The sequence below is a fragment of the Rhinolophus hipposideros genome, assembly GCF_964194185.1.
Source record: "Rhinolophus hipposideros genome assembly, chromosome: 1".
Classification (NCBI taxonomy): Eukaryota; Metazoa; Chordata; class Mammalia; order Chiroptera; family Rhinolophidae; genus Rhinolophus; species Rhinolophus hipposideros.
Genome location: NC_138047.1, coordinates 19,068,821 through 19,091,002, shown reverse-complemented (window position 1 = coordinate 19,091,002; position 22,182 = coordinate 19,068,821). Strand labels below are relative to the sequence as shown.

General features: G+C 35.0%; 1 protein-coding gene across 1 annotated transcript in view; it reads right to left on the bottom strand.

Annotated features, from left to right (window-relative positions):
- The window catches only part of TRDMT1 (tRNA aspartic acid methyltransferase 1), a 54,934-nt gene that overhangs the window by 10,823 nt on the left and 21,929 nt on the right, over nucleotides 1-22,182 (bottom strand). The window contains exons 2-9 of the mRNA XM_081043167.1: nucleotides 16,904-17,013; nucleotides 8,775-8,851; nucleotides 6,776-6,847; nucleotides 6,096-6,161; nucleotides 5,254-5,323; nucleotides 4,186-4,269; nucleotides 2,501-2,844; nucleotides 619-676 (exon numbers count right to left, since the gene is read on the bottom strand). Of these exons, the coding sequence (XP_080899293.1) occupies nucleotides 619-676; nucleotides 2,501-2,844; nucleotides 4,186-4,269; nucleotides 5,254-5,323; nucleotides 6,096-6,161; nucleotides 6,776-6,847; nucleotides 8,775-8,851; nucleotides 16,904-17,013 (881 nt within the window). The remainder of the gene's footprint in view (nucleotides 1-618; nucleotides 677-2,500; nucleotides 2,845-4,185; nucleotides 4,270-5,253; nucleotides 5,324-6,095; nucleotides 6,162-6,775; nucleotides 6,848-8,774; nucleotides 8,852-16,903; nucleotides 17,014-22,182) is intronic.

Here is a 22,182-nt window from a genome sequence, read left to right as displayed (position 1 = left end):
AAATGATAAAATATTTAGTAAATATAATTTCTCAAATATAGACATGCATTTGCCTCTTATAGGATTTTTACCATGGGTAAATTTTATTAATAGTAAGAGTTTAAATCAGTAAAAAAGATAATGTGATTTCACTTCAGACTTATTCCAAAGTATAAAACTTGCACTATATGAAGCTTATATTCAACCATGATGCCATGAAGAGTTTATAACTGAAGTAGTAATAAAAAGCCTTGCTAAAACATAGATTTCTTTCCCTAAATGGCAGTTTTATAGTATGTGCTCCAATATTAAAATATATGTGCATAATTTTAGAGAAATTAACTATTGTACACTGCATATCAAGTTACTCTTTATGGAACAAAAAAACACAAAAGGTAAGAATAAAAAGGAAATAAAAACATGGAACATTCTTTGTCCATAAACTCATATGTAACAAGAAAAAGAAAATATTCTAGAGTAAAGAATTACTATATGTGAATACACATATGAGTGAATTATATATATTCATTTCCTAACGGAACACGTAAAATTATTTTAACATTCGCAAATTTTAAATATTAAAGATAGTTTTATTTAAAATTATTTTCCAATAATTTAGTTCTAAAGCCCGCATGGTACCTGCACATCCTCTGCAGTCTGTAACACAGATCCTGTCCCTTCTATGTACCTGCCGTAACTGAAAAATTAACACAAATATTATAAAGCATCTAATGAATTTGTTAATACAAAATTTGTTAAATATTTCCTGAATAAATTAATCAGCTACATAATTATTTCCTTCTGAAATATTCTAGATAATGTCACATACACAGGCTTTGTAAGTGCAAAATTACTGGGTGAAAAACATAAGATCATTCTATTTAAGCTTCTCAGACACTAAACTTGGCATAGTTTTCTGAGTTGTGTAAATACTATTTTGAATTACAGATTGTCAATTGTCATTTCTTTGTACTGTCATTTATTTAATGTTCATCATTAGTAAGTATGTACTTGTTACAATTTAATATCCAAATATAATATTGTTCAATATTTGCATCCCTGCTATATTAACCCAAATGCTATGTAGGTAAAAATAAATTGCTACTCTTTTGTATAAAGCCAGAACCATTTCTTCTCCTGGACACAAAACCCTACTTTCCAGTACCCAATGGCAAACACAGGCCCACAGAATGAGCGCCTGCCTCTTACTGTAACACAGTACGTTTTTACTCTTTTCATAAAACAATGAGCCCATTGTATACAAAATGGTAGTGGAAATTATAAAACACTCAGAAAGGTATTTGTAATATTTCTTTCGTAAGATCATCACCATGCTGGCTGTTCAACATATTAGCAGTATCTTTTTTCCAATGTATAAAAAGAGCAATTTAAAGTATAAATTAGAGCAATTTAAAGTATAAATTAGAGTAAGTCACACTAGGGAAAAATTTTTTTCTAATTGTTTTCCCATATATCATACACACACACACACACACACACACACACACGCATATATGTATGTTTATATAATCTACACTAAAACAGACTTTTACAATATGTCTTCTTTATAATCACAAAAGAATTTCAAGGCTGTTTTTTATTACAAAATTGGTAAGTCTTGTTTTATTAGAATCCTAACAAGAGTCTATTGGACTTGGAAATAGACAACAGCCGAGAGAAGTCTTTTAAGGTAATGGAAGGCAATAAACCTGTGTTCCTGAAAGTACAAGGGCAAAGTGTGATAAAATCAAAACGAGTCTGGTGTGACTGTATCAGGGACGTAGTGTCTTTTGCAAGATAGCTAGCTAGTAGGTAAAAAGGCTTGAAGTTTCAGAGCACACAGCTACTTATCAATCGAGGCTGAGCGGCATTAACAAAGCTGAGTCAGGGATTTTTACAAAATTTTCTGGAAAGGCCTAATTTTCCCCCTTTCTAGGTTTTAAAAAAGTTGATGAAAAATATATTGAAGAAATAATCCAAAGTTAACCAGTAAAAGAAGGGAGTCTTATAGTCTTAGTACCTTTTACATTCTGAACCATGAGAATAGATTACTTATTTAAAACAGTAAAATTTAAATGTGCTCCAACATATGCCAGGTGTATCAATTTTATATCTTGATATTAAAATTTAATTTCTTCTTATACATTGATCATGAGAGTGGATATAAATTTTTGAGGTCTGATGTGCAATAAAAAGCAAGGTGCTAAAAAATGAGCAATTCACCATTTATAGAAACCCTGTTTCCACCACGGGTAATTAAGCTTCTGTGAAGGTCACCAAACAAATGGCATCGTGTTTTATGAGCACTTTTGTGGGTTGTGCACATAATGTTTTGCCAGAAGGAATTTTCACTCGTGCATTCTATTAGAACATGAAAGCAGGCAATTAAGGGTGAAAACAATCATTCTAGCAGAAACATTTTATAAAATGCTCCTTGTTTTGCGAAGAACTAAAAGAAACAATAGGTATAAAAACCTGGTTATTTTGGATATACCATGAATAGAATCTCTTTAAAACCTACCCTTTCGTAAAGCACATGGACCTTCTGCAAGTGGGCTTTACAATGTCTAACAAAAGAGCATATCGCAGCAATGACTTTGGTGGTAAAAAGTACTGATTCAGGTCAATGTCATCTTCAAGAAAATCTTTTAGCATCTGCACAGAGAGATCACTGTCCTGTTGATGCTTCCGGTCAATTTCTTCTGCAGTTTCAAGCTTATAAAGAATAGCTTCTTTTCCAGAACATTGTTTGCTGCTAGTAAAGCAAACATTTGGTCCAATTTTCTTTCCTTCAATTTTATTTTCTGCATCTATTGCATGTTTTTGTAGATGTTCAGATTCAATTTTGGGGAATTCCATCAGCACCTGGCATTAAGTAAAAATACATAAACTGTCAAAAGCTTTTAAAAATAAAGAACAAATTAACAATGTCCATTCAACATTATGCAAAATATCTCTTTAGTTTTTATAAAGTTGTCATTAAAAATATAAAAACTGTGGTTTACATGTATTTATACAAGTTATTACAAGCTATTCATCATATATCTGTAGTGTCATCTGGCTACAGGTAATTTATTTCATGGAGATAAGGCTTTCTGTATTTAATAAAAACATTCAACAAAGTAATAGAAAATATACTGTGTATACGTAGAGCCTCATTATTGGAAAAAAGTTTAGAAAGCAACATTAACATTTCTAGAAAATGTGTTTTGCATCACACCCCAAAGTTTGCCATACCCCATCATTAAAAAAGAAAAACTAGAATATACCCATGATCTAAATGAAAACTAGTAATTAAAAAAAGAAAAGCACCTTTCACCCTCAAAGGTTATTTCTATTCCTGAGTCCCACAGGAAAAATTTGTTCCTGTAAAACATGCAACCATGGATGACGTCCTACTTTGTAAAAACAAAAAATAGTTCCAGGAATTTTAAATTAATTTGTTAATATATTTTATACACTGCTTCTGGAAGTGCCCGCCTTGGAAAGGGAGATGCATTGGTATTGTATAGTAGGGGATTCAAATGACACTACTGACCCTGACAGTAGGACATGGCTTTGAGTTCTTACCCATGATGGTTACAGGGAGCTTCACTGAACCACTGCAACTCTCTGATTCAGACCAATTTCTGACAGAAGCACATACAACTTTGCTTGCGTAATTAGAGATCCTATCTCTGGCAACTGAGCATTTTATTCTAGTTTGTAGTAATCATTACTATATTATAATTGATTGAGGCAAAATAGCATTGACTTCAAAGAAAAAGTAACCAATGTGTTAAAATACCCTCAAGCCATTTTTTCAGACAGCATAACTGAATTTTATCAAAAGTAGTTCATGGATTGTATTGGAGGAGAAAATGATAGATGCAAAATAGTCAACCGTCAGAAGGTAGATTATAGGGGGAACAGGAGGATAACAGCACTAGAGGTAAATTTTTTTTTTTTTTTTTAGTTTCAACTTATTTTTTCTCTAATTATGAAAGAAACGTTTTTGTTTTTTGTTTAGTTTTTGTTGTGTTTAAAGCAATAAGAGGATAAGAAAAAGGCCTAGGGGATAGAGCTAGGGCACAGTCTCTACAGTAAGCTCCGTAAGATGCACACAAACTTCCACAAAATAGTTCTTGAAATAAATCAGCAGGCTGATATATATTTACAATAGATAAATTATAATAATGATGACAATAGCAACAACAACAACAATACCTGACCAGGGACTTGAAAAGGTAATGGCTCTGACTGAAGCTTTGCAATCAGGAAATACCGTAGCCTTGAATTTGGAATGCCAAGCTGCAAGGAAACCAGAGCAGTTAGTTACTGTAGGAAATTAAAGAGCTCTGTATCAACGGTTAGCACCGAGTAAAGAAATTCATACATGTATACCTTTAGTTCCTGACAGAAAAAATATTATTGATTTGTAAAAAAAATAGCAAGTTCTTAAACTTTTTAAATTGCTGATTTGTACTTTTATTTGAATAAAACAAAGATTGAATCTGGTGAATCATACCTCTCTTTCATTTTATATTTCCCAGGTAAGAAGCTACATAGACATTTTTACATTCATTATTGATAATATAGTAATCATAAAATAAATCACATATACCTATTCTTTGTTATTTATTACCTCATTTTATTTAAAAAGTAGGTTTCACTAAATTTTAAAAGTTAAAAGGCAATAAATATGAAATGAACTTAGATGCCAGACATACTGCTAATTTCCACAGTTGTACCTCTAATTTTTGAAATGGGTTTTCTTTTACTTTCAGAGCAAAGAAGTGTATAATAGGTGAAAGCTAATGAGAGACTAACGAACCCAAAGACAAAAGAAAAAATAGACAGCGATGCTTGTAATATCAAACATCTACCAAAGATCTTATCAGAGCCAATTACTTCAATTTCTTACAAGAAATGCTTGCACGTTAATGGTGTGTCCCAGAAAAAGCAATGAGAAAATTACCATACGTTCATTTTGTTTTCTATTTTGGACTATTTTGAAACATTACTAAACTACAGCACAACTACTTTAAAAATAACAAATGTCACATATTTTCAAAACACACTTTCTGTGTGGAAAGCAAAATATATTCTCTATGAGCCTCAAGCTATATATTTTTTCATAAACTATGTATAAATGAATCTATATGTCTGTTCTATGTTCTTTAGAAAGATCCATGCCTGAACTAATTTTAAGATTTACCTATAATAATATCCAAAATACTGATTCAAATTCCCTTTGGGAAAATTTATGTAAGAGTTTATAATTGTGGTACCTACAGAGGTTGGCGATAATAGAAATTCTTGGTATTGAAAGCCGCAATTTTCTATTGTTTGTATTAACAGGTCTCTGAAAAGACAAAAATAAAAGGGGAAATAAAGGAAAAGCTTTCACTCAACAGTTGGAAATAGGGCTCTTATACAAAATATACATAAAGCTTCATCTTAACTGAAAACTGTATCTCCACTCAAGTTGTTTAGAAAGAGAATGATCCTAGGTCTTTAAGTCCAGAACACGAGAAATTACATTTCTCAAAAAAAGACAGAGATACTTTCTATCATAAATAAATAAAGCTGTCAGATAATTTATCCAAATTAGTGAGAGTTACAATCACTAATCTACTGATGACAAATCTGCTATGGGAACTAGAACGACCAATAGCAAGTCAGATGGGCAAACACTGTTACAGACAGCAGCTGAATCAAGAACACGGATGCTTTCTCTCCAGCGGGGCTACCATCTGAAAGGGCCCTGACACAGAGCTTGCTTCTTCCGTCTCACTGTAAGACAGAAAATGCCCGTCCACAGAACCAAGTCTTACTGAAAACATTCCAACTTCTAAAGAAATAGGCAACAATATAAGCAACTGCAATTGAGAAATACCCTTCTGATTAAAATGAGTGCTCATTCTGGAAACATTCAAACATATCGAAACGGAAGAGAATGAGTTGAAACTAACTTTGTGATACTTTACATTAATAGTCAAAATCATATTAATGAATAAAATATGTAACACATATGAAACGTCAGAATGTAGGTGTTTCAGATCTTTATTTCACAACAGTTCCTACTACAAAATATACTAAGTCTAAGACAAACACAAGAAAAATACATTTTTTACCTTGTAGATGATATTTCAAAACCTTTAACATTTTCTAACAGAATATACTTCGGTAATTTTTGTAATCTAAAAAAAAAGAAAAAACAAAAACAAATGGAATCCCAAACATCTCATTACAAAGAAGTAAGAAGTAAAGAAAATCCTTCCTTGTGGGAAATAAGTAGTTTTCTGACCTCTCTTTTTTATGTAAAATAACTTTATAAGCAATGGAGACAATACAGATTTTATTCATTTTTTCCCCATAAACATGGTACACCTGATAAAGTTAACAGCTGAAATGCTAATTTCCATTATTTCAAAACATGGGTTCACGCAGAGCCTCTCTGCACTGCACAGCTCAAGGGGCTGCCATTTACACAGAATGGCGGTTTCCAGGGTTAGCACGAGTTTCCAGGCCATGGCAACAGCATTCACTAACTTTAGCTTCCTCTGCAGTAATACTATGGGCAGAGGCAACAGAATTTACCTATCAGGCTGTGATTCCCTCTCACTCACTGTAGTGGCAACTGTGGAATCAGCAAACACTTGCAGTTATTCTATTAGTCATGGCAGAAGAAGATAAATGACGTGCACCAGGCGACATGTATACACTGCTCATCCCTATAAAATGACCAACATCACATTCGTCCAGATCCAGTTTTAAATTTATGGTAAGCTAGTACAGGAATCTCAGGTTTTACCTTGGGAGAATGTCTAGGATATACAAGAAGCTATTCGTCCTTGAATCAGTCACATCTCCTTGAAGACCAATTCTAAAGAGATAGAGAAAGCACAAATACATTTATCAAGAATTTTACATAAAGATATCAAATAACTTTTAAAAAGTTATAACCAAGTGAATTAAAACTAGTAATGTATTTAATCACTTAATTTAAAAGAAAAAAGGCTTGCCTATATAATAAACACTTAAAATTTATTTTTACAAAACAATATGTCAAATAACTTATATGAGGCAAAGAAAAAAGTTAAAGAATAAAATCAATTACCCTCTTAAAATCACTTGGATTAGGACACACACACACACAGCTGATGACACATTTTGCTCTGCCCCAGATGAGACAAAAGCTCTGATGAATGAACTGGTTGGGTAGGGGGCAACGTAGAGCTGATGGCATTCATGACTAATCACCATCTGAGCAGATCAAAATAATGAGACTGAGGACAATCCTGTCCCATGTAAATACTAGGAGAGACTGAAGCTAAAGGCTTGATTCTACAAGCAGGAGCAACAGGCAGTATGTGAACTAGCAATTAGATCTAACAAGTAAGATTCCACCTGATCAATTTAGAAGCAGAAAGGAAGACTTGGATTGAACCTGAGAAGTAGAAACAAAAGTACCTTGCTACTTATTAGTCTCATAGTCTTAAATAAGTTACTTGGTAACCTGACAGCCGGGCCAAAACCATCAGTGGACCTGAGACTCGGATGGGAGATAAGAATCGACTTTGAACAGATTCCTCAGAAATGTTGGGTTCTTCTCATCCTGGCCCTTTCCTTTCAGCATTCCAAATAATGATGGTGCTCCAGAATCAGTTACTGCTCCTACTATCAGCATAAGATTATAATGGAGTTGAAAGCTTCCCATAGCCTAGTGACATGGCCGTCACAACGTCGTAGCGTAATGCATCACTCACATGTCTGTGCTGACGCAGGTGTAAACAAACCTACTGCGCTGTCAGTCAGGTAAAAGTACAGCACAGGCAATTATGTACAGTACCTAAGAGTTGATCCTGATAATAAATGATTATATTGGTTAAATACTGGTTTATGTATTTACTATACTATACTTTTTGTCATTATTTTAGAGTGTACTCTTTCCAGTTTACAAAAAAAAAAAGTGTGCTGTAACACAGCATGTCATGTTATGCTGGCAGCAGCCTCATGTTTCCGTTCACCGCATCTCTAGAGATTGCATCATTTTCTGCTGTTTGATTCAATCTCGTGTTGTTTCATAAATGTAGTGTAGCCTGATGTACAGCGTGTATAAAACCTACAGCCGTGTACAGTCACATCCCAGGCCTTCACGTTCACTCCCCACTCACTCCCTGACTCACCCTGAGCAACGTCCAGTCCTGCAAGCTGCATTCATGGTAAATGTCCTATGCAGGTGTACCATTTTTTACCTTTTATACCATATTTTTACTGTGCCTTTTCCATGTTTACATATGTTTAGATACACAAATACTTACCATTGTGTTACAGTTGCCTCCAGTATTCAGCAGAGTTACATGCTGCACAGACTTGCAGCCTAGGAGCAATAGGCTGTACTATAGAGCCTGGGTGGATGGTGGGCTAGACCATCCAGGTTTATGTAAGTGCACTCTAGGATGTTTGTACAACGAAATAGCCCTAATGTTGCATTTCTTAGAGGGTATCCCCATCATAAAGCAGCACATGATTGCATCTTAGGTGGATACAAAAGAGGTCCCATATAGTCTCTGTATATCTACTACTGATCAAATTACTTTGCTCATGTGGCAGTAATTACAATTTCCTTCATGATTATGCTGGATTATAAATATGAGTAGATAAAAGTAATTATTTATGAAACATTTCAAAACTATGAAAATGCAGCTGATAGACTTCAAAGTATCCATGCTCGAAACTATGCTATGGTTTGATTTAATGAGACCTTCAAAAGTCCTCTTTCTCAACAGGGAAATATTCATTATACATACCTTGTGAATGGCTGACAGGGAGGGCTCATTAAAATCATATCGAAAGATAACCTGTCAAACTCTTCTAGGGTAATGCCCTAAAGAATGAACATGTGGGGGAAAAGAAAAGAATGTAAAAGCATGCATAGAATGGGAAAGAAAGAAAAATGGTAACTAATTATAACTGAATATATCAGACACTGTAACACTTAATAGTTTTATTTACAACACGTAAAGGTTTACATCACACTTAATACCTTTCAAATCAACTTCAGTAAAACTAACTCTTCAAAGCAATCTTGGGAAGGAAGTGAAGCAAAACTGCTGCTGTGAAAAATGAAGTGACTTTGCCCGAGTCCCAGAGCCAGCCAATGCAGAGCTGGGACACTAGTGTCCTGGATCTTTTGCATTTCACGCCTCTGTGATCTAAGGGCTAAGGTCTCACACTGCTATGTTTTCTGGAGTCAAACACGGAGAACTTTATTTTATAATTAACGATTTTCAGGCTAGGATGTAGGAAATTTTTAAACACTTCACTCTCAATAATATGTTTTATTTAGGAAATGTGATGCACTGACCGGTCGCCATTTCTTTCACGTATGTCTCTGTTACTGTATCACCAAATGGAAAAAGGTCTCATTCTCAGATATCCACAATTATTATACTGTTTTACAGTTGTGTGTGGTCAAAGAAGTTCAAATGATTGTAGATGAACCAAAATAATCGCTACTGAGCTAAGGAGTTGAAAAATGTGCTGTTTCTCTCCTGTTTTATACATCAGAAGATCGAATGATGGGTGTGTCAGTTCTCATGAAGCACTCTTAGTGCGCATTTTTAGCCAGAAATGTAAAGCGATAAGCCCAGAATCACAATCTTCCTAATTATGACATATTTCTAAGTAAAGTTCAAGTATATGAATAAAACAGGAAAAGCTTTATTCTGAGTTGTGTAAAATGTGAGTTAACTGGGGAAACATGTCAGTTATCTCCATTGTGTTGAAAACTTGAATGTGTATGTCTATCATTTTAGCATCGCAGGCCTTTTAAGCAGTTTAAGACATGTATGTAAAATGAAATTGGGCTGGTGCCCGACTCCCACGTTGCTTAAGAGTCAACTGTACTCTGACATTTTAGAGCTGGCAGAAATCTATTCTTTTTCCATAACCTGGCTATACAAGTTAATAAAAACATCATTGCTTTCTTACAATATTAGATCAACTCTGTGGTAACAGTGTTTATCACATGTTAATGGGCAGTTTTATTTGTCCCCCTACTTGCTTTATTCCTTCTTTTCTCAGAAAGTTTCTCAGAAAGTTTTCATTTAAACTTTTGGAAGAAACCCAACGAGTAGAAAACAACAAATTTTGACAATTGTAATGAATTTATAGTTAATCTAAAGAGAACTAAATTTTATACAATATTCTGTCATCCTATCCAAAACCACAATATGTTTCCATTTTTCAAATCCCTTTTTTTCCCATGTGGGTCATGCAGATTTCTAACTTTTGCATTGCTATTGTAAAAAACAAACACACAAAAAAAACAACAAAAAAAACTTTCTTCAATTATATTTTCTAACTTTTTTTATTAAAATTTATTGGGGTGACAATGGTTAGTAAAATTACATAGGTTTCAAGTGTTTTATTTGCATGTAGTAAGCTAGTGGTTGGCATATTTTTTGTAACCAGCCTCCTTATTAAATGCACTAATTGTTCCTCATACTACTTTTAGCTCAATATTAACTACACTAATAGTTTCTCATACTATTTTTAGCCATTTGGTGTTTTCTAGGCACATACAATTATTCTTTAGAATCCTCCTTAATATTTATATTTATACACTATTTCTCTTGTAGGAGTGCATTAGCTAACATCCATAACAATATTAAATAACAGTGCCAAAGGTGAACATCCTGGTCTTATTTATTATTTGAATGAGAATGCCTTTAAAGTTTTACCAGTTAGCATGTTACTAGATTTGGAGATATCTATGTGTGTGCATGTGTTTAAACACAAATATAAACACACACACACGTGCTTGCACATATTAAGCCAGTAAGTGACATATATATCACTTATATGGTAAGTGATAATACTGTGGTAATATTCATTTGTTCTTATTAAGAATGATTGAAAACAATCAGAAAGACACTACATTTTGTCAAATGTTTTCTAACATATAGTTTGGCTCTTTCCAATTACTACTATGTTAAATAATATTAACAGAATTCCTAAACACTCATCTACTTTTGCATTCCCAAAACAAAATTCATTTTGGTTATGCAATGCTATTCTTTTAATGTGCTTTTGATCTATTTGGTCATATTTTACTCAGAATTACTGAGTTTATATTCATAAGACAATGGTTTTCCTGTTTTGTGGCATATAGTGGGTACTCAAAACCATTTACTGAATAGGTATTTCCTACCATTTCCTGCCCTATGAACTCTGATGTGACTTTGTACATGAATATTCATGACAATCAAATATTTCTTGAGGATTGTACTAATCATCATGGCAAAGTAACTTCCAATGACTCTTAAATGATTTTTCTGTGAGGTCCATCTTATCCAACATTAATTCTGAAACACATTAGCCTTTGCTGACATTTGCCTGGTACTTGTCCATTGTTTAGGCACAATATGTTGTCCATTAAACAGTGTTTATAAATTAATCCACCAAGATTTCAGAGTATCTACTATAGGCCAGACATTATGCTAAGTCTGGGAAAACAACAATGAACAAACTAGGCAAGGTTTCTGCTCACATAAAGTTTATATAGTAGTGACTAGTACTTTCCCATTTTCTATCTAGAGAAATTACAGATTTTAGTGTTATTACTAGTTATCTTTACAACTAAGGAGTCCTGCTGCTGGTTAAAAACCTGTATGTGATTTTTTCACATGTGACTATAGGCAATTACAAGGCTTTGCCCAGGAGAGTAAAAACTTCACTGGGGAAGATACCCTCTCCACCCAAACTTGGTGCAGAACTCACGCATCTCAGGCTCTGAGGGCAGCTGCAGTCCAGGTCTGAGGCCCCAGCCACTCATGCTCTTCACATAATTGCATTTCCAGGTCTCTCTATTTGAGGCCTTCGACAGAGGTCCCCTTCAGGCACCACCTATTTCTGCCAAGGCCTCCTTACAAGAGCAGGAAGAAACCTTGAAGATACCTCTCCCCACTCTGACCAGTATCCGGTACTTTTCTGTCCCAGCCTTCCCCCAACTCCAGGGGCTCCCAAAAGTAAGCTGACCCCCACGTCTGTGCTGATCCACTCAACTCTCCACCAGTATGCTGTCTGATGGGGAAACGAAATGGGGTGTTGCGTTTTCTCTGCTTTTTTGACTTGCTTTTACCACCACAATAAGTGAGTAAGGCTTCACTCTTTTTACTCTGCTTTGTTGCTTTAATCAGCTACTCTAACCCCCGACAGCTCAGTTGTCTTGCCCAGCTCAGCTCCTGACAATAACATTAAATAATGTCCTAAAAATCTATAGCTTCATTAATCTTTCAAAGAATAGACATATTTTTCGAGTCTCACTTTCCCTTCCTACTCCAATTACATTATCCCTACACTGCAAAGATTTACATTTTCACCCTGTTTCCTAACCATGATTCTTTCCTAATAAAGCAGCTTCATTTCTGGGTTCTCTACTTTGATTCACCCCGTGCTTAGTTAGATTGAGTCATTTTTTTCACTAAGGGCTCAGGGATACTATAGTTCATGAGTTGTAGGTTTTATTTTAGGAATTTTTTTCATCTATTTCTGTTAATTATTTTTATTCCTTTGTTTTGTCATCTTCAGAATCATGTGTTATTATCACCTTTATCTATAGCAGTTATCATTTATTCTGCAATAAATGCTCTGTGGTCTTGATCCATATTCTTTTTCACTTTATTTTGCTTATTTTGCTCAAGCTCCATCCTTCATGACCCTGTTTGCAACATTATCCATTTTACTTTTAGCTCTGACATAACTTTTCTTTCTATAATAATGCTTTCATATCTCTCCCGTTGCGCTTTCCAGACCACTTAGTATTGTCTCATCATTGCTTTTTGAACTATTGTATATATTTATCTGAGTTCTTGTTTTGAAGATACCATGTTTTATTTTAAATGCTTCAAGCTCCCAGAGACGTGTTTGTCTGAAGTTTCTTCAGCTTCTTCACATAATTTTTGTTGCATATTCTGCTTTTAATGTTTCTTACCTCCTTTAAAAAATGCTATCTCAGCATCACCTCTAACTGATTCCTTTCTGATTATTATTCACTTTTTAATGGAGGCTACTTGATCCTAGGAGTTTGCTAAAAGACGAGATAAAACAGTGGCAGCTGTATCTACCCAGGTACTTTATGGCCACACTGTTTCTAGGAAGAAACAACAGGGCCTCCGTCCTTAATCCACATTCTTGCTTTCAGGTTGGGCAAAAAGTCTGTGGAATTTACAATGACCCTTTCAGCCTAGTGATTTGGAGTTTTAAATGTCTCTTCTCCTGACTTTAAACAATTGCTTGGTATATTTTGTCTTCTCCCTTGCCATTCTTTCCTTCTTGATTCTGCACAAGATATGCAGAGGTTTGCGTGCAATTTTGCCATCCTTATTTAATCTTGTCCCATCTCCACTACACTTCACATAATTCTTCAGTTTTTGTTTTGGCCTATGGCTAAATCCTATTTTAATTAATAATGGTTTTCCGTCCCTTCTTTCCCCTTCTTTTCTTATTTCTATTAAGAAAGATAATAAAGTTTGGGGGTAGAAACACCTTTTTCATGCTACGATCAATCAAGAGTCCCAAACAAAATGGTTACAAGTTCAACTTCCATACTAAATAGCAAGTTCTTAAAGGCAAAGAAAGACTATCTTAGTCCCATCTGACTTCCCTCGAAAAGCTCAATGCCTTGCATAAAGTATACATATTCAAAGGATTAGTATGTGTTCTTTTACAAAGCTTAACATCCCTAAAACCTCTCATTACTCGTAAGTTTTCCATTAAATTTCTATTGCTTTTTAAACATAAGGTGGAATCCATTGATAGAACAGAGCCAGAAATGAGAGAGATGATGGAATTAGCTTATTTTAAATCAGTCATTATTAATATCATCAATTTGTTCAAAGATCTAAAGGAAAACAAAAACATAATGAAGAGACAAACTGAAAACATTAAAAAGAATTAACTGAAACATCTAGAAATAAAAAAGAAAATATCTGAAATGAAAAATTATACAATGAAAAACCAACCAAAACCCTGAATATACAGCAATATAGTATGCTTTCAGTAGAATGATATGAAGGATATATATTCACATATAAAACCAGAGGTAAGTGAAGATAGAGGACAGAGAAAATATTTGAGGCTATAATGGCCAAAACCTTCCCAAATGCAATGAAAACTATAAACAAGAAAAGCACAATGAGGTCCAAACAGTATAAACATATACAAGCACATCAAAATAAAATTCATGAAAACATCATAGACAAAATCTTAATTGTAGCCAGAGAAGCACACAATACATTAGGAGAAATGAAAATAATTATTATAGACTTCTAGTCAGAAATTAAGCACATAACAACGGAAAATACTAAGAAAAAAATTAATTCATAGAATGCTATGAAAATTTCAAAAATGAATGCAACCGAGGAGTCAGTGAAAATTATATTTTACAATGGAGACAAATAAAATGCTTTTTTACTCAAAAAGAGCTAAGATAATTTGTCACCAGCCAAACATACATGATAGGAGATGATAAAGGAGGATTTTTAAGGAAGAAAAAAAAGTGTATCACATGAAATCCTTGATTTTTTAAAAAAGAATAAAGAATGCAGAAAATAGTAGATATGCAGGTAAATTTAAAATATTTCCTGTCCTCTTTAAATTCTTTAATAAATATTTTATTACTTAATCCAAAAAACAATAACATATTTTGGAATTTATAACACATGTAGCTGTAAAATGCATGACAATAATAGCAAAATAAATTGGAGGGTGAAATGAAAGTATATTGCTGTAATTTATACATGAAGTGTTATAATGATATTTGAAAGTAAGTGCCCATAAATTAAAGATGCATATTGTAAATCATGGAAGAGCCACTAAGAAAATAAAACAGATACATATAATAATATATACCTAATAAGCCTGGAGTGGAGAATAATGAAATATCAAAACATCAAAAGGCAGGAAAACAGGGTAAAACGATGAATAAACAGGTAGGAAAACAGAAAACAAATAACAAGGTAGTCTAATTTAACCTGACTATATTGATAACAAGATTAAAAGCAAATGATACAAACACTCCAATTCAATGTTAGAGATTCTCAGAATAGGTAAAAAATCAAGACTCAACTATAAGCTGTCTACAATAAATCTAATGTAAATCTAAGAACATAGAGTAAAATTAAAAGCATGGAAAAATATATGCACACAAACACTAATCATGAGAGCAGAAGTGGCTATATTAATATCAGGAAAAGTCGACTTCAGAAGAAAACAGGAAAAAAAATGGGGTAAGCAAAGACTTCTTAGGACACACAAAATAATTATGTCCCATAAAAGGAAAAAAAAGATAAATAACTTCAGCACTTTGATGAACACAAAAAAAGGAAATGAAAAGTTACAGAAGTGGAGAAAATATTTGCTACACATATTTCTAACAAACAACTTGAATCCAGAAAACTTAAACAACACTTACAACTAAATAACACAAACATGTCAAATAATAAGAAATGGGCAAGAAATTTCATCATAGAAGATGTAGAAATGGCCAATAAGGATATGAAAACAGATACTCAACATTATTAGTCATCAGCAAAATACAAATTAAAATCACAATACCATACACACACAAAATCACAATACTACTGTATGCTCACTAGAGTAGCTAAAATTTAAAACAACTGACAATAGCAGGTGTTGGTAAAATGAGAAATAACTGAAACACTTACACATTGATTGTGGGAATCTGACATGTTACAAACACTATGGAAAACAATTAGCATTTTCTCCTAAAGGTAAAGAAACTTACCATATAACCCAGCAATTCTACTCCTAGGTATTTGTCCACAAAAAATGAAAACAGATGCACACAAAGACACGTACATGAATGTTCAGAGGAACTTTTTGGAAAAGTCAAAAACTGGAAACAACCTAAATGTCCATCATGTGAAAGATATACACATTGTAGTACATGATATTCCATGGTACAGATTATCACTCAGCAATGATAAAAAAGAGCAGACCACTAATATACATAAAACATGGGTAAATCCCAAAAACATTACGTTAAACAAAAAAAGTTATACACACAAAAATTACACTCATGATTTTATTTATGATATACTAGAAATTGACAATTTAACCTGTAATGACAAGAGAAGATCAGTGGTTACCCGGGGTTGGGGTCAGAAACTGACCAAAACGGGGCACTAAGGAACATTTCAGGGTGATGGATGTTCTAAGTCTTGATTGTGGGGGGCGTGGTTACACTGTTGTGTATATTGGTCAAAACTCAAACTGGGTGCAATTTATTGTATGTAAATTATGGCTTCCTGAGAAATTTGTGTGCAAAAATTCTCACAACAACAAACTGGGAGAAAAAAACAAAATGTCATATTATTTTTAAAATAACAGTGTACATCAGTGTTACGTACTTCTGCTGATTCCATCATAGGTGAAACAGTACCTTTAATTTTGACAAGCTTGCTAAAATCAGAAGCATTCAATAAGTAATAGCCAATGACTATTTCACTTGTTCTCACTCCTGCTATATGTAAGAGTATTACTTCAAAGAAAAGAATTAAGCAAAGTTTATTATTACAGAACCAAGAATTTAGAAGTCAAGCATATTCTTATATTTCAATCCTTTCTCTCAGAGACCAAAATACTAATCTCTCTCTCTCTTTCTCTAAAGCTGGAAATTTAAAGGTGTGTGTAGGGGGTGAAGGGGGGGAGAAGGTGGGAAGAAGTGGAGGGGCAAAAAATAGCCTGTCATCTTCTGATAGAATATAAAACATTCATTTCCTTTCTCCTAAACTTTTTTATTTATATATGACTTATCCTCCAATTAACACACTAGAAACCAGTATTTTGCAGTGTTTTTCAATCACATTTTCCTTGCTATATATTTATTAAAACAATAAAAATAGTTACTCACTTCAATTGTCTTTGCCAGTAACTGTGTGTGAGGAAAATTATACTTGTACACTTCGTTAGCAACATTATTTATATCAATGGCAGCCACGACTTGTGCAGGGATACAGCTTTCTGTAATGATAAATAGAATATTTTAACACGTAAAGTCCTTAACATCGATTTGCTCATTCTATTATAGAAGAAGTCAAAATAACAAATTTCCTAGTACATTTCCTCACGTGGTCAATTATCTAGTCATAGCTCAGATTATCAACTGAGGACCTGGCCAGTAGGAGCTAGGCACCAAGTGGAATATTTATGTACTTCTGATTCATCTCTCTAACAGCATTCCAATGCTAAAAATAAGATTTAAGTGATTTAGTCTTTATCTCTTATATTTGCTTTCCTCCCTCAAGATACACACTTACTGAGTTAAATAGAAAGTTTTCCTAAGTTAAAACAAACCAAATATAGGAAAGAGAAGTATATTCTTAAAAGCCGTCATCACTTGGAACTTTATATAAATAACCACCATTTGTTCTTCACCTTCTAACATTAATACATAGCTGCTTTCCAGGACCACCGAAAATGCTTTTAGGCAAGTTTTAGGTAAGCTTGTTTTTTGTTTATTTCCAATGACAGCTTTTTAAGATATAACTCACGTACCACAAAATTCACCCATTTAAGATTTATGCAAGTTATTTAATGAGATGAACAATTAATTGGTGTCCAAATATAAAAAGTTCACAAACTGAAAATTAAAAATCTTGACAGACCAGGAGAGAATGTGAGAAGAGTAAGTGAAATAATTACAAAGGCATACACCTTTACTGCCCTGTCTTGGGGCTAAAGAAAAGCATTTTCAAAATGCTTTCAGATTCAGAAAATGCTGCCATAGACTTTAAATAGCCGTAGCTGCTGTGATTTTTTGCAATTACCACCCTCTTTGCACTTCTTCCCCAAGTGCAAAACCAATTATGTGTATACACGAAACCAATTATGTGTATACAGGAAACCAATTATGTGTATACTCTGTCCCAAATCAGGAGAAAAGGTCAACAGTTTTAAAAGTATCTTCCTGGGGAAAATATCAGAGAAAATATTACAAAAGTACATAGTAGCTCCAAATAGCTATTTCTTTAATAACCATTTGCTGTTCACAGCTAGCTTAGGTAGTCCCAATATGAAAAAAAAAAAAAAAATGAAGGGAAAAAAAAAAGGATGTGAGGAGCTAGGGCTCCTGCGACAGCCACCTGGAAGTAAAACCAGATCACAGAAGATGGGCCAAGGTGGGAGGTTCACACACATTCGGAAAACAACACCATTCAAGGAGGCCCAGAGGAGATGACGACAGAGAGAAAACAAGGGCCTGGATGTCTCCAAATACATACTAAGGGTCCACTCGGCTCAAGACGGCTGGCCGGGACCCCTTATCTCCTAGCTACCCTGCTGGCTCGTACATAGGTCACTGGAAACTTCGAGGTCTGGTTAGTCGTGTCAGAGGTAGCTGCCTCCAAATGAGTTTAAATTCAATAAAGTTACTCGCCTTAGGATAAAATAAATATAAGTTATAAATGGGGTCTTTGTCAAAGGCATTAGAGAGACCGTGAAACATAAATCAAGATGGCTTTTAAACAAACAAACAAAAAAAAAACTGGTATATAAAGATCACTTAGCAAAATCACAAACCTGTTATAATTCAGGTCAAGAACTAAGCCACTACTAATGACTGTAAGAACTCAGAATTAAATAAACATCACTGAATTATTGTGTTGCTAAATAAGATGTGTTGTACATTGCATGATGTAGCCTGCTTGCATTTCGACTGTATATCCAGCACACTGGGACTGCCTGGAGTTGGTTAAGATGACTTTTCTCTGTTTTCAGGTAGGTTGAATATCCAGTGATGTGCTGGATCTCAACTACAATCAATAATTAATTTTATGTTCTTGTATTATGTGCCTGGAAGACATAAAAACTGACAAAAAGCAATTGCCAAATGATTGTTTCATGGAGTGATCCAAGAATTGATGAACTAAATATTCTTTCTCAGGAAACAATGGATTTTTTAAAGTCAGTAAACAAGTGCATTGTTTGCATTGATTGATGCACATATTTCAGACTGTTACAAAATTAGGATCTACTACATATCTTAAACAGTTATTTCCATAATGAGAAATGGATGTACTAAGATATTACGGACACTAATTTAACTTGCCTTTTCAAAACAGAATTGTTTGGGGGCATGGGGATATTTCTAAGGAAAAGGTTACACTTAGAAATAACAATTTTAAAAAGCAAACCTGTCAATTCTGTCAAAATCTTAAATTGAGCTCCAAAGACAAATTGTCTTGATATCTCCAAAAATCTCTAGTAAGTTGCATATGCATAATTCGAAACTGTTTAACTAAAAATAGCAAAGTGAATACAATTCAACAGAATTTTGTCTAAGTGAGCTCTGTCACTTCAGTGATCCAGGAGTATGAATTTGCAAAGGAGACCCATCAGGATATTTTGGTGGAGGTGGAAGGAGGGGATGTGTTTTCAGTATTTTGATCTATTGCTTTACCTGGATGTTATTCATATTTGTTGTTATTCCAGATTTCATATTTATCAACAGGAGCCCAGCTATAAAGGTGAGACGCTCTAGTTAGAGAAATGCAATATAAATGATTTTACAAGGCTGTCAGATTGCATCTGCGAGGACAGGATAAGGTATATCATGCTCCCATTTATACGAGGACTGAACGAAAAAGGGCAGATTTAGTTTTATCAAGAGACTTCTAGGTGAGATGTTAGAAATGTCACTGACGATACATGCATAATTCCCGCTCTGAAATGTTTCTTATGAAAGTAGGCAAAAATCACACACACACACACACACACACACACACACACACACACACACACACTATTTGAATAATAATAATGCTCCTCCTTTTTCTGATCACTCTTTCTAGAAAAGTTGTACGGTAGAACCTCTGGTTGGTAATATGGTAGCTAAAAGGTACAAGTTCATAATTCTACCTGCCTTTCCTAAGCAAACAAACCAAAAGTTTAATTGTTTATGCATAGTTATTAAGGTAGGGAAAAATAAATATTTTTGAAAGGAAAATGCAGAATTAAACATCCCACTTTCAAATAAAGAAAGTAGCTTATTTCTTCTTTTCCTTCTTTATCATTTAATTTCTGATCTGCATAGCATACAGGTGAGCAATTATTTGAATTACCTCACTGAAATCACACCTGAGACATCTAATTGGGTATGTTAACACTGACATCTAGTTGTGAAATGGAAGTTCAGTTGAATACATCCAATGTCTATTTCCTCTCATTTAAAGTGATAGCTTAATTAGGAATAAAAGTACTAAGCAAAAACAGACCAGCAAGGATTCATTCTCATTCTCTCTCTCTCTCTCTCTCTCTCTCTCTCTCTCTCTCTCTCTCTCTCTCAATCTCTCTCTCTCTCTCTCTCTCTCTCTCAGGATTCTAAATTTAAAATCATTGCCAAATATTTTATCACTATTAGCAAAGTACATTTCTTATTACATTTTAAAGATTCTTGCATTTCAAAAATCACAAGTAAATTATTTGTGAATTAAATAAAATAAAAAATAAGTTTGAGAACAAATTGTTTAAATCCATAGACATTTAGCTAATAGTCAACTGAAACCAATTTACCTTGGCTTAAGACATACTTTAGATTATTGTTACCAAGATCAGACTAAATACAAGAGCTCATCCACCGGAAAGTGATGAAACTGGTCGGGATCTGCCTACAGCCCACAGCGAGAGAAGTGGGATATGCCAAATTAATGTTTTCAAAAAGGCTCACTGAGGGAGTTTATATGGAAAGGAAGATAAACATGCCATGCCAGGTAATACAAGAGGAGGCAATGAATTTTGAAGAGGACCTTGAGAAAAGAAGATGCAAGAAATCTTTCCTGTAAGTCTTGAAAAGTCCATTGAAAATGGTGTTGGCCTGATGAGTTGGCTAACACGGCTAAGCAGTATTGCTCCTTCTCTCCTTCTCCCTCCCCCCTCCTCACCATATCTGGGCCTTTCCTCGCAGAAGAAAAGCAAGAGAGAAACCAATTTGGCAGAGGCCACACGCCCTGCACAGCCCTGCGCTACTACCTTTAGTCCCGGGGATGCGGGCGGCAGCAATTTCCAAGGACGTAAACTGATCCTAAAGGAAAGTTTAATTGTAAATAGAGGCAGCTCAAATTAGACTTAACTTGAAACTCGCAAACAGCACAGCACAGCAGGACTTTCTGTGATGATGAAAACCTTCTCGGTCTGTAAGTCCAAAACAGTACACTAGCCACGTGTGGTTATGGAGAGCTTAAAATATGTAACTGAGGAACTGAATTTTTAATTGAATTGAATTTTGCTAATTTAAATTTAAATAGGTGTACATGGCTAATGGCTACCATACTGGGCAGCACAGCTCTGTAATCATGGTGTCGTGCAGGGTCTCAGCTCCCACTCCCCGCCCAAGAACGCAGGACACGGTAAGGCCAAACAGGAACACCCATGGAGCCATAAGTAGGGGAGTCAAACCAATATATTCTCGCTGGCGGCTGGGCTGGAGACATAGGAAGCAGGATCTACATAATCTGCCTAACAGCAGTCCGCGCTTGCCAGCCACCATCTTCTTGCTAGCCCCCATTCCCATTCCTGCTAGCGTAGCCACAGCCGTTATATTAGTGGCCAATGGCTTACGGGTTACAGCTGACGGCCAACTAGCCACAGCTGCTGGCATCTGATCACAGTTGATGGCCATTTACTACCCGAGCCAGCACCTTTCTATGTGAGGCCGAGAGCCTGGAAACTGTTTTTTGGGGTTTTGTCCCCACACTCCACCCCTACAGGGTCTCGCCTCACAATCTACGCGACAAGCGTCTTCTGCGAGGGGCCCTGTGCAAGGAGCCTGGAGGTGAATGCACTATCCTGAACACAGCCAGGCTCTCTGGGCATAGCCAGGGTTTCTCAGGGCACCACCAGTACTTCTGGGCACAGCCAGACTTCCTGGGCTTCTTAAGGTACCACCAGTCTCCCCGGGCACAGCCAGGGTTTCTCAGGGCACCACCCCAGTACTTCTGGGCACAGCCAGACATCCTGGACTTCTTAGGGTACCACCTGTTTCCCCAGGCACAGCCAGGTTTTCTCAGGGCACCACCACAGTACTTCTGGGCACAGCCAGACTTCCTGGGCTTCTTAGGGTACCACCAGTCTCCCCGGGCACAGCCAGAGTTTCTCAGGGCACTGCCACTCTCTCTGGACACAGCCAGACTTCCT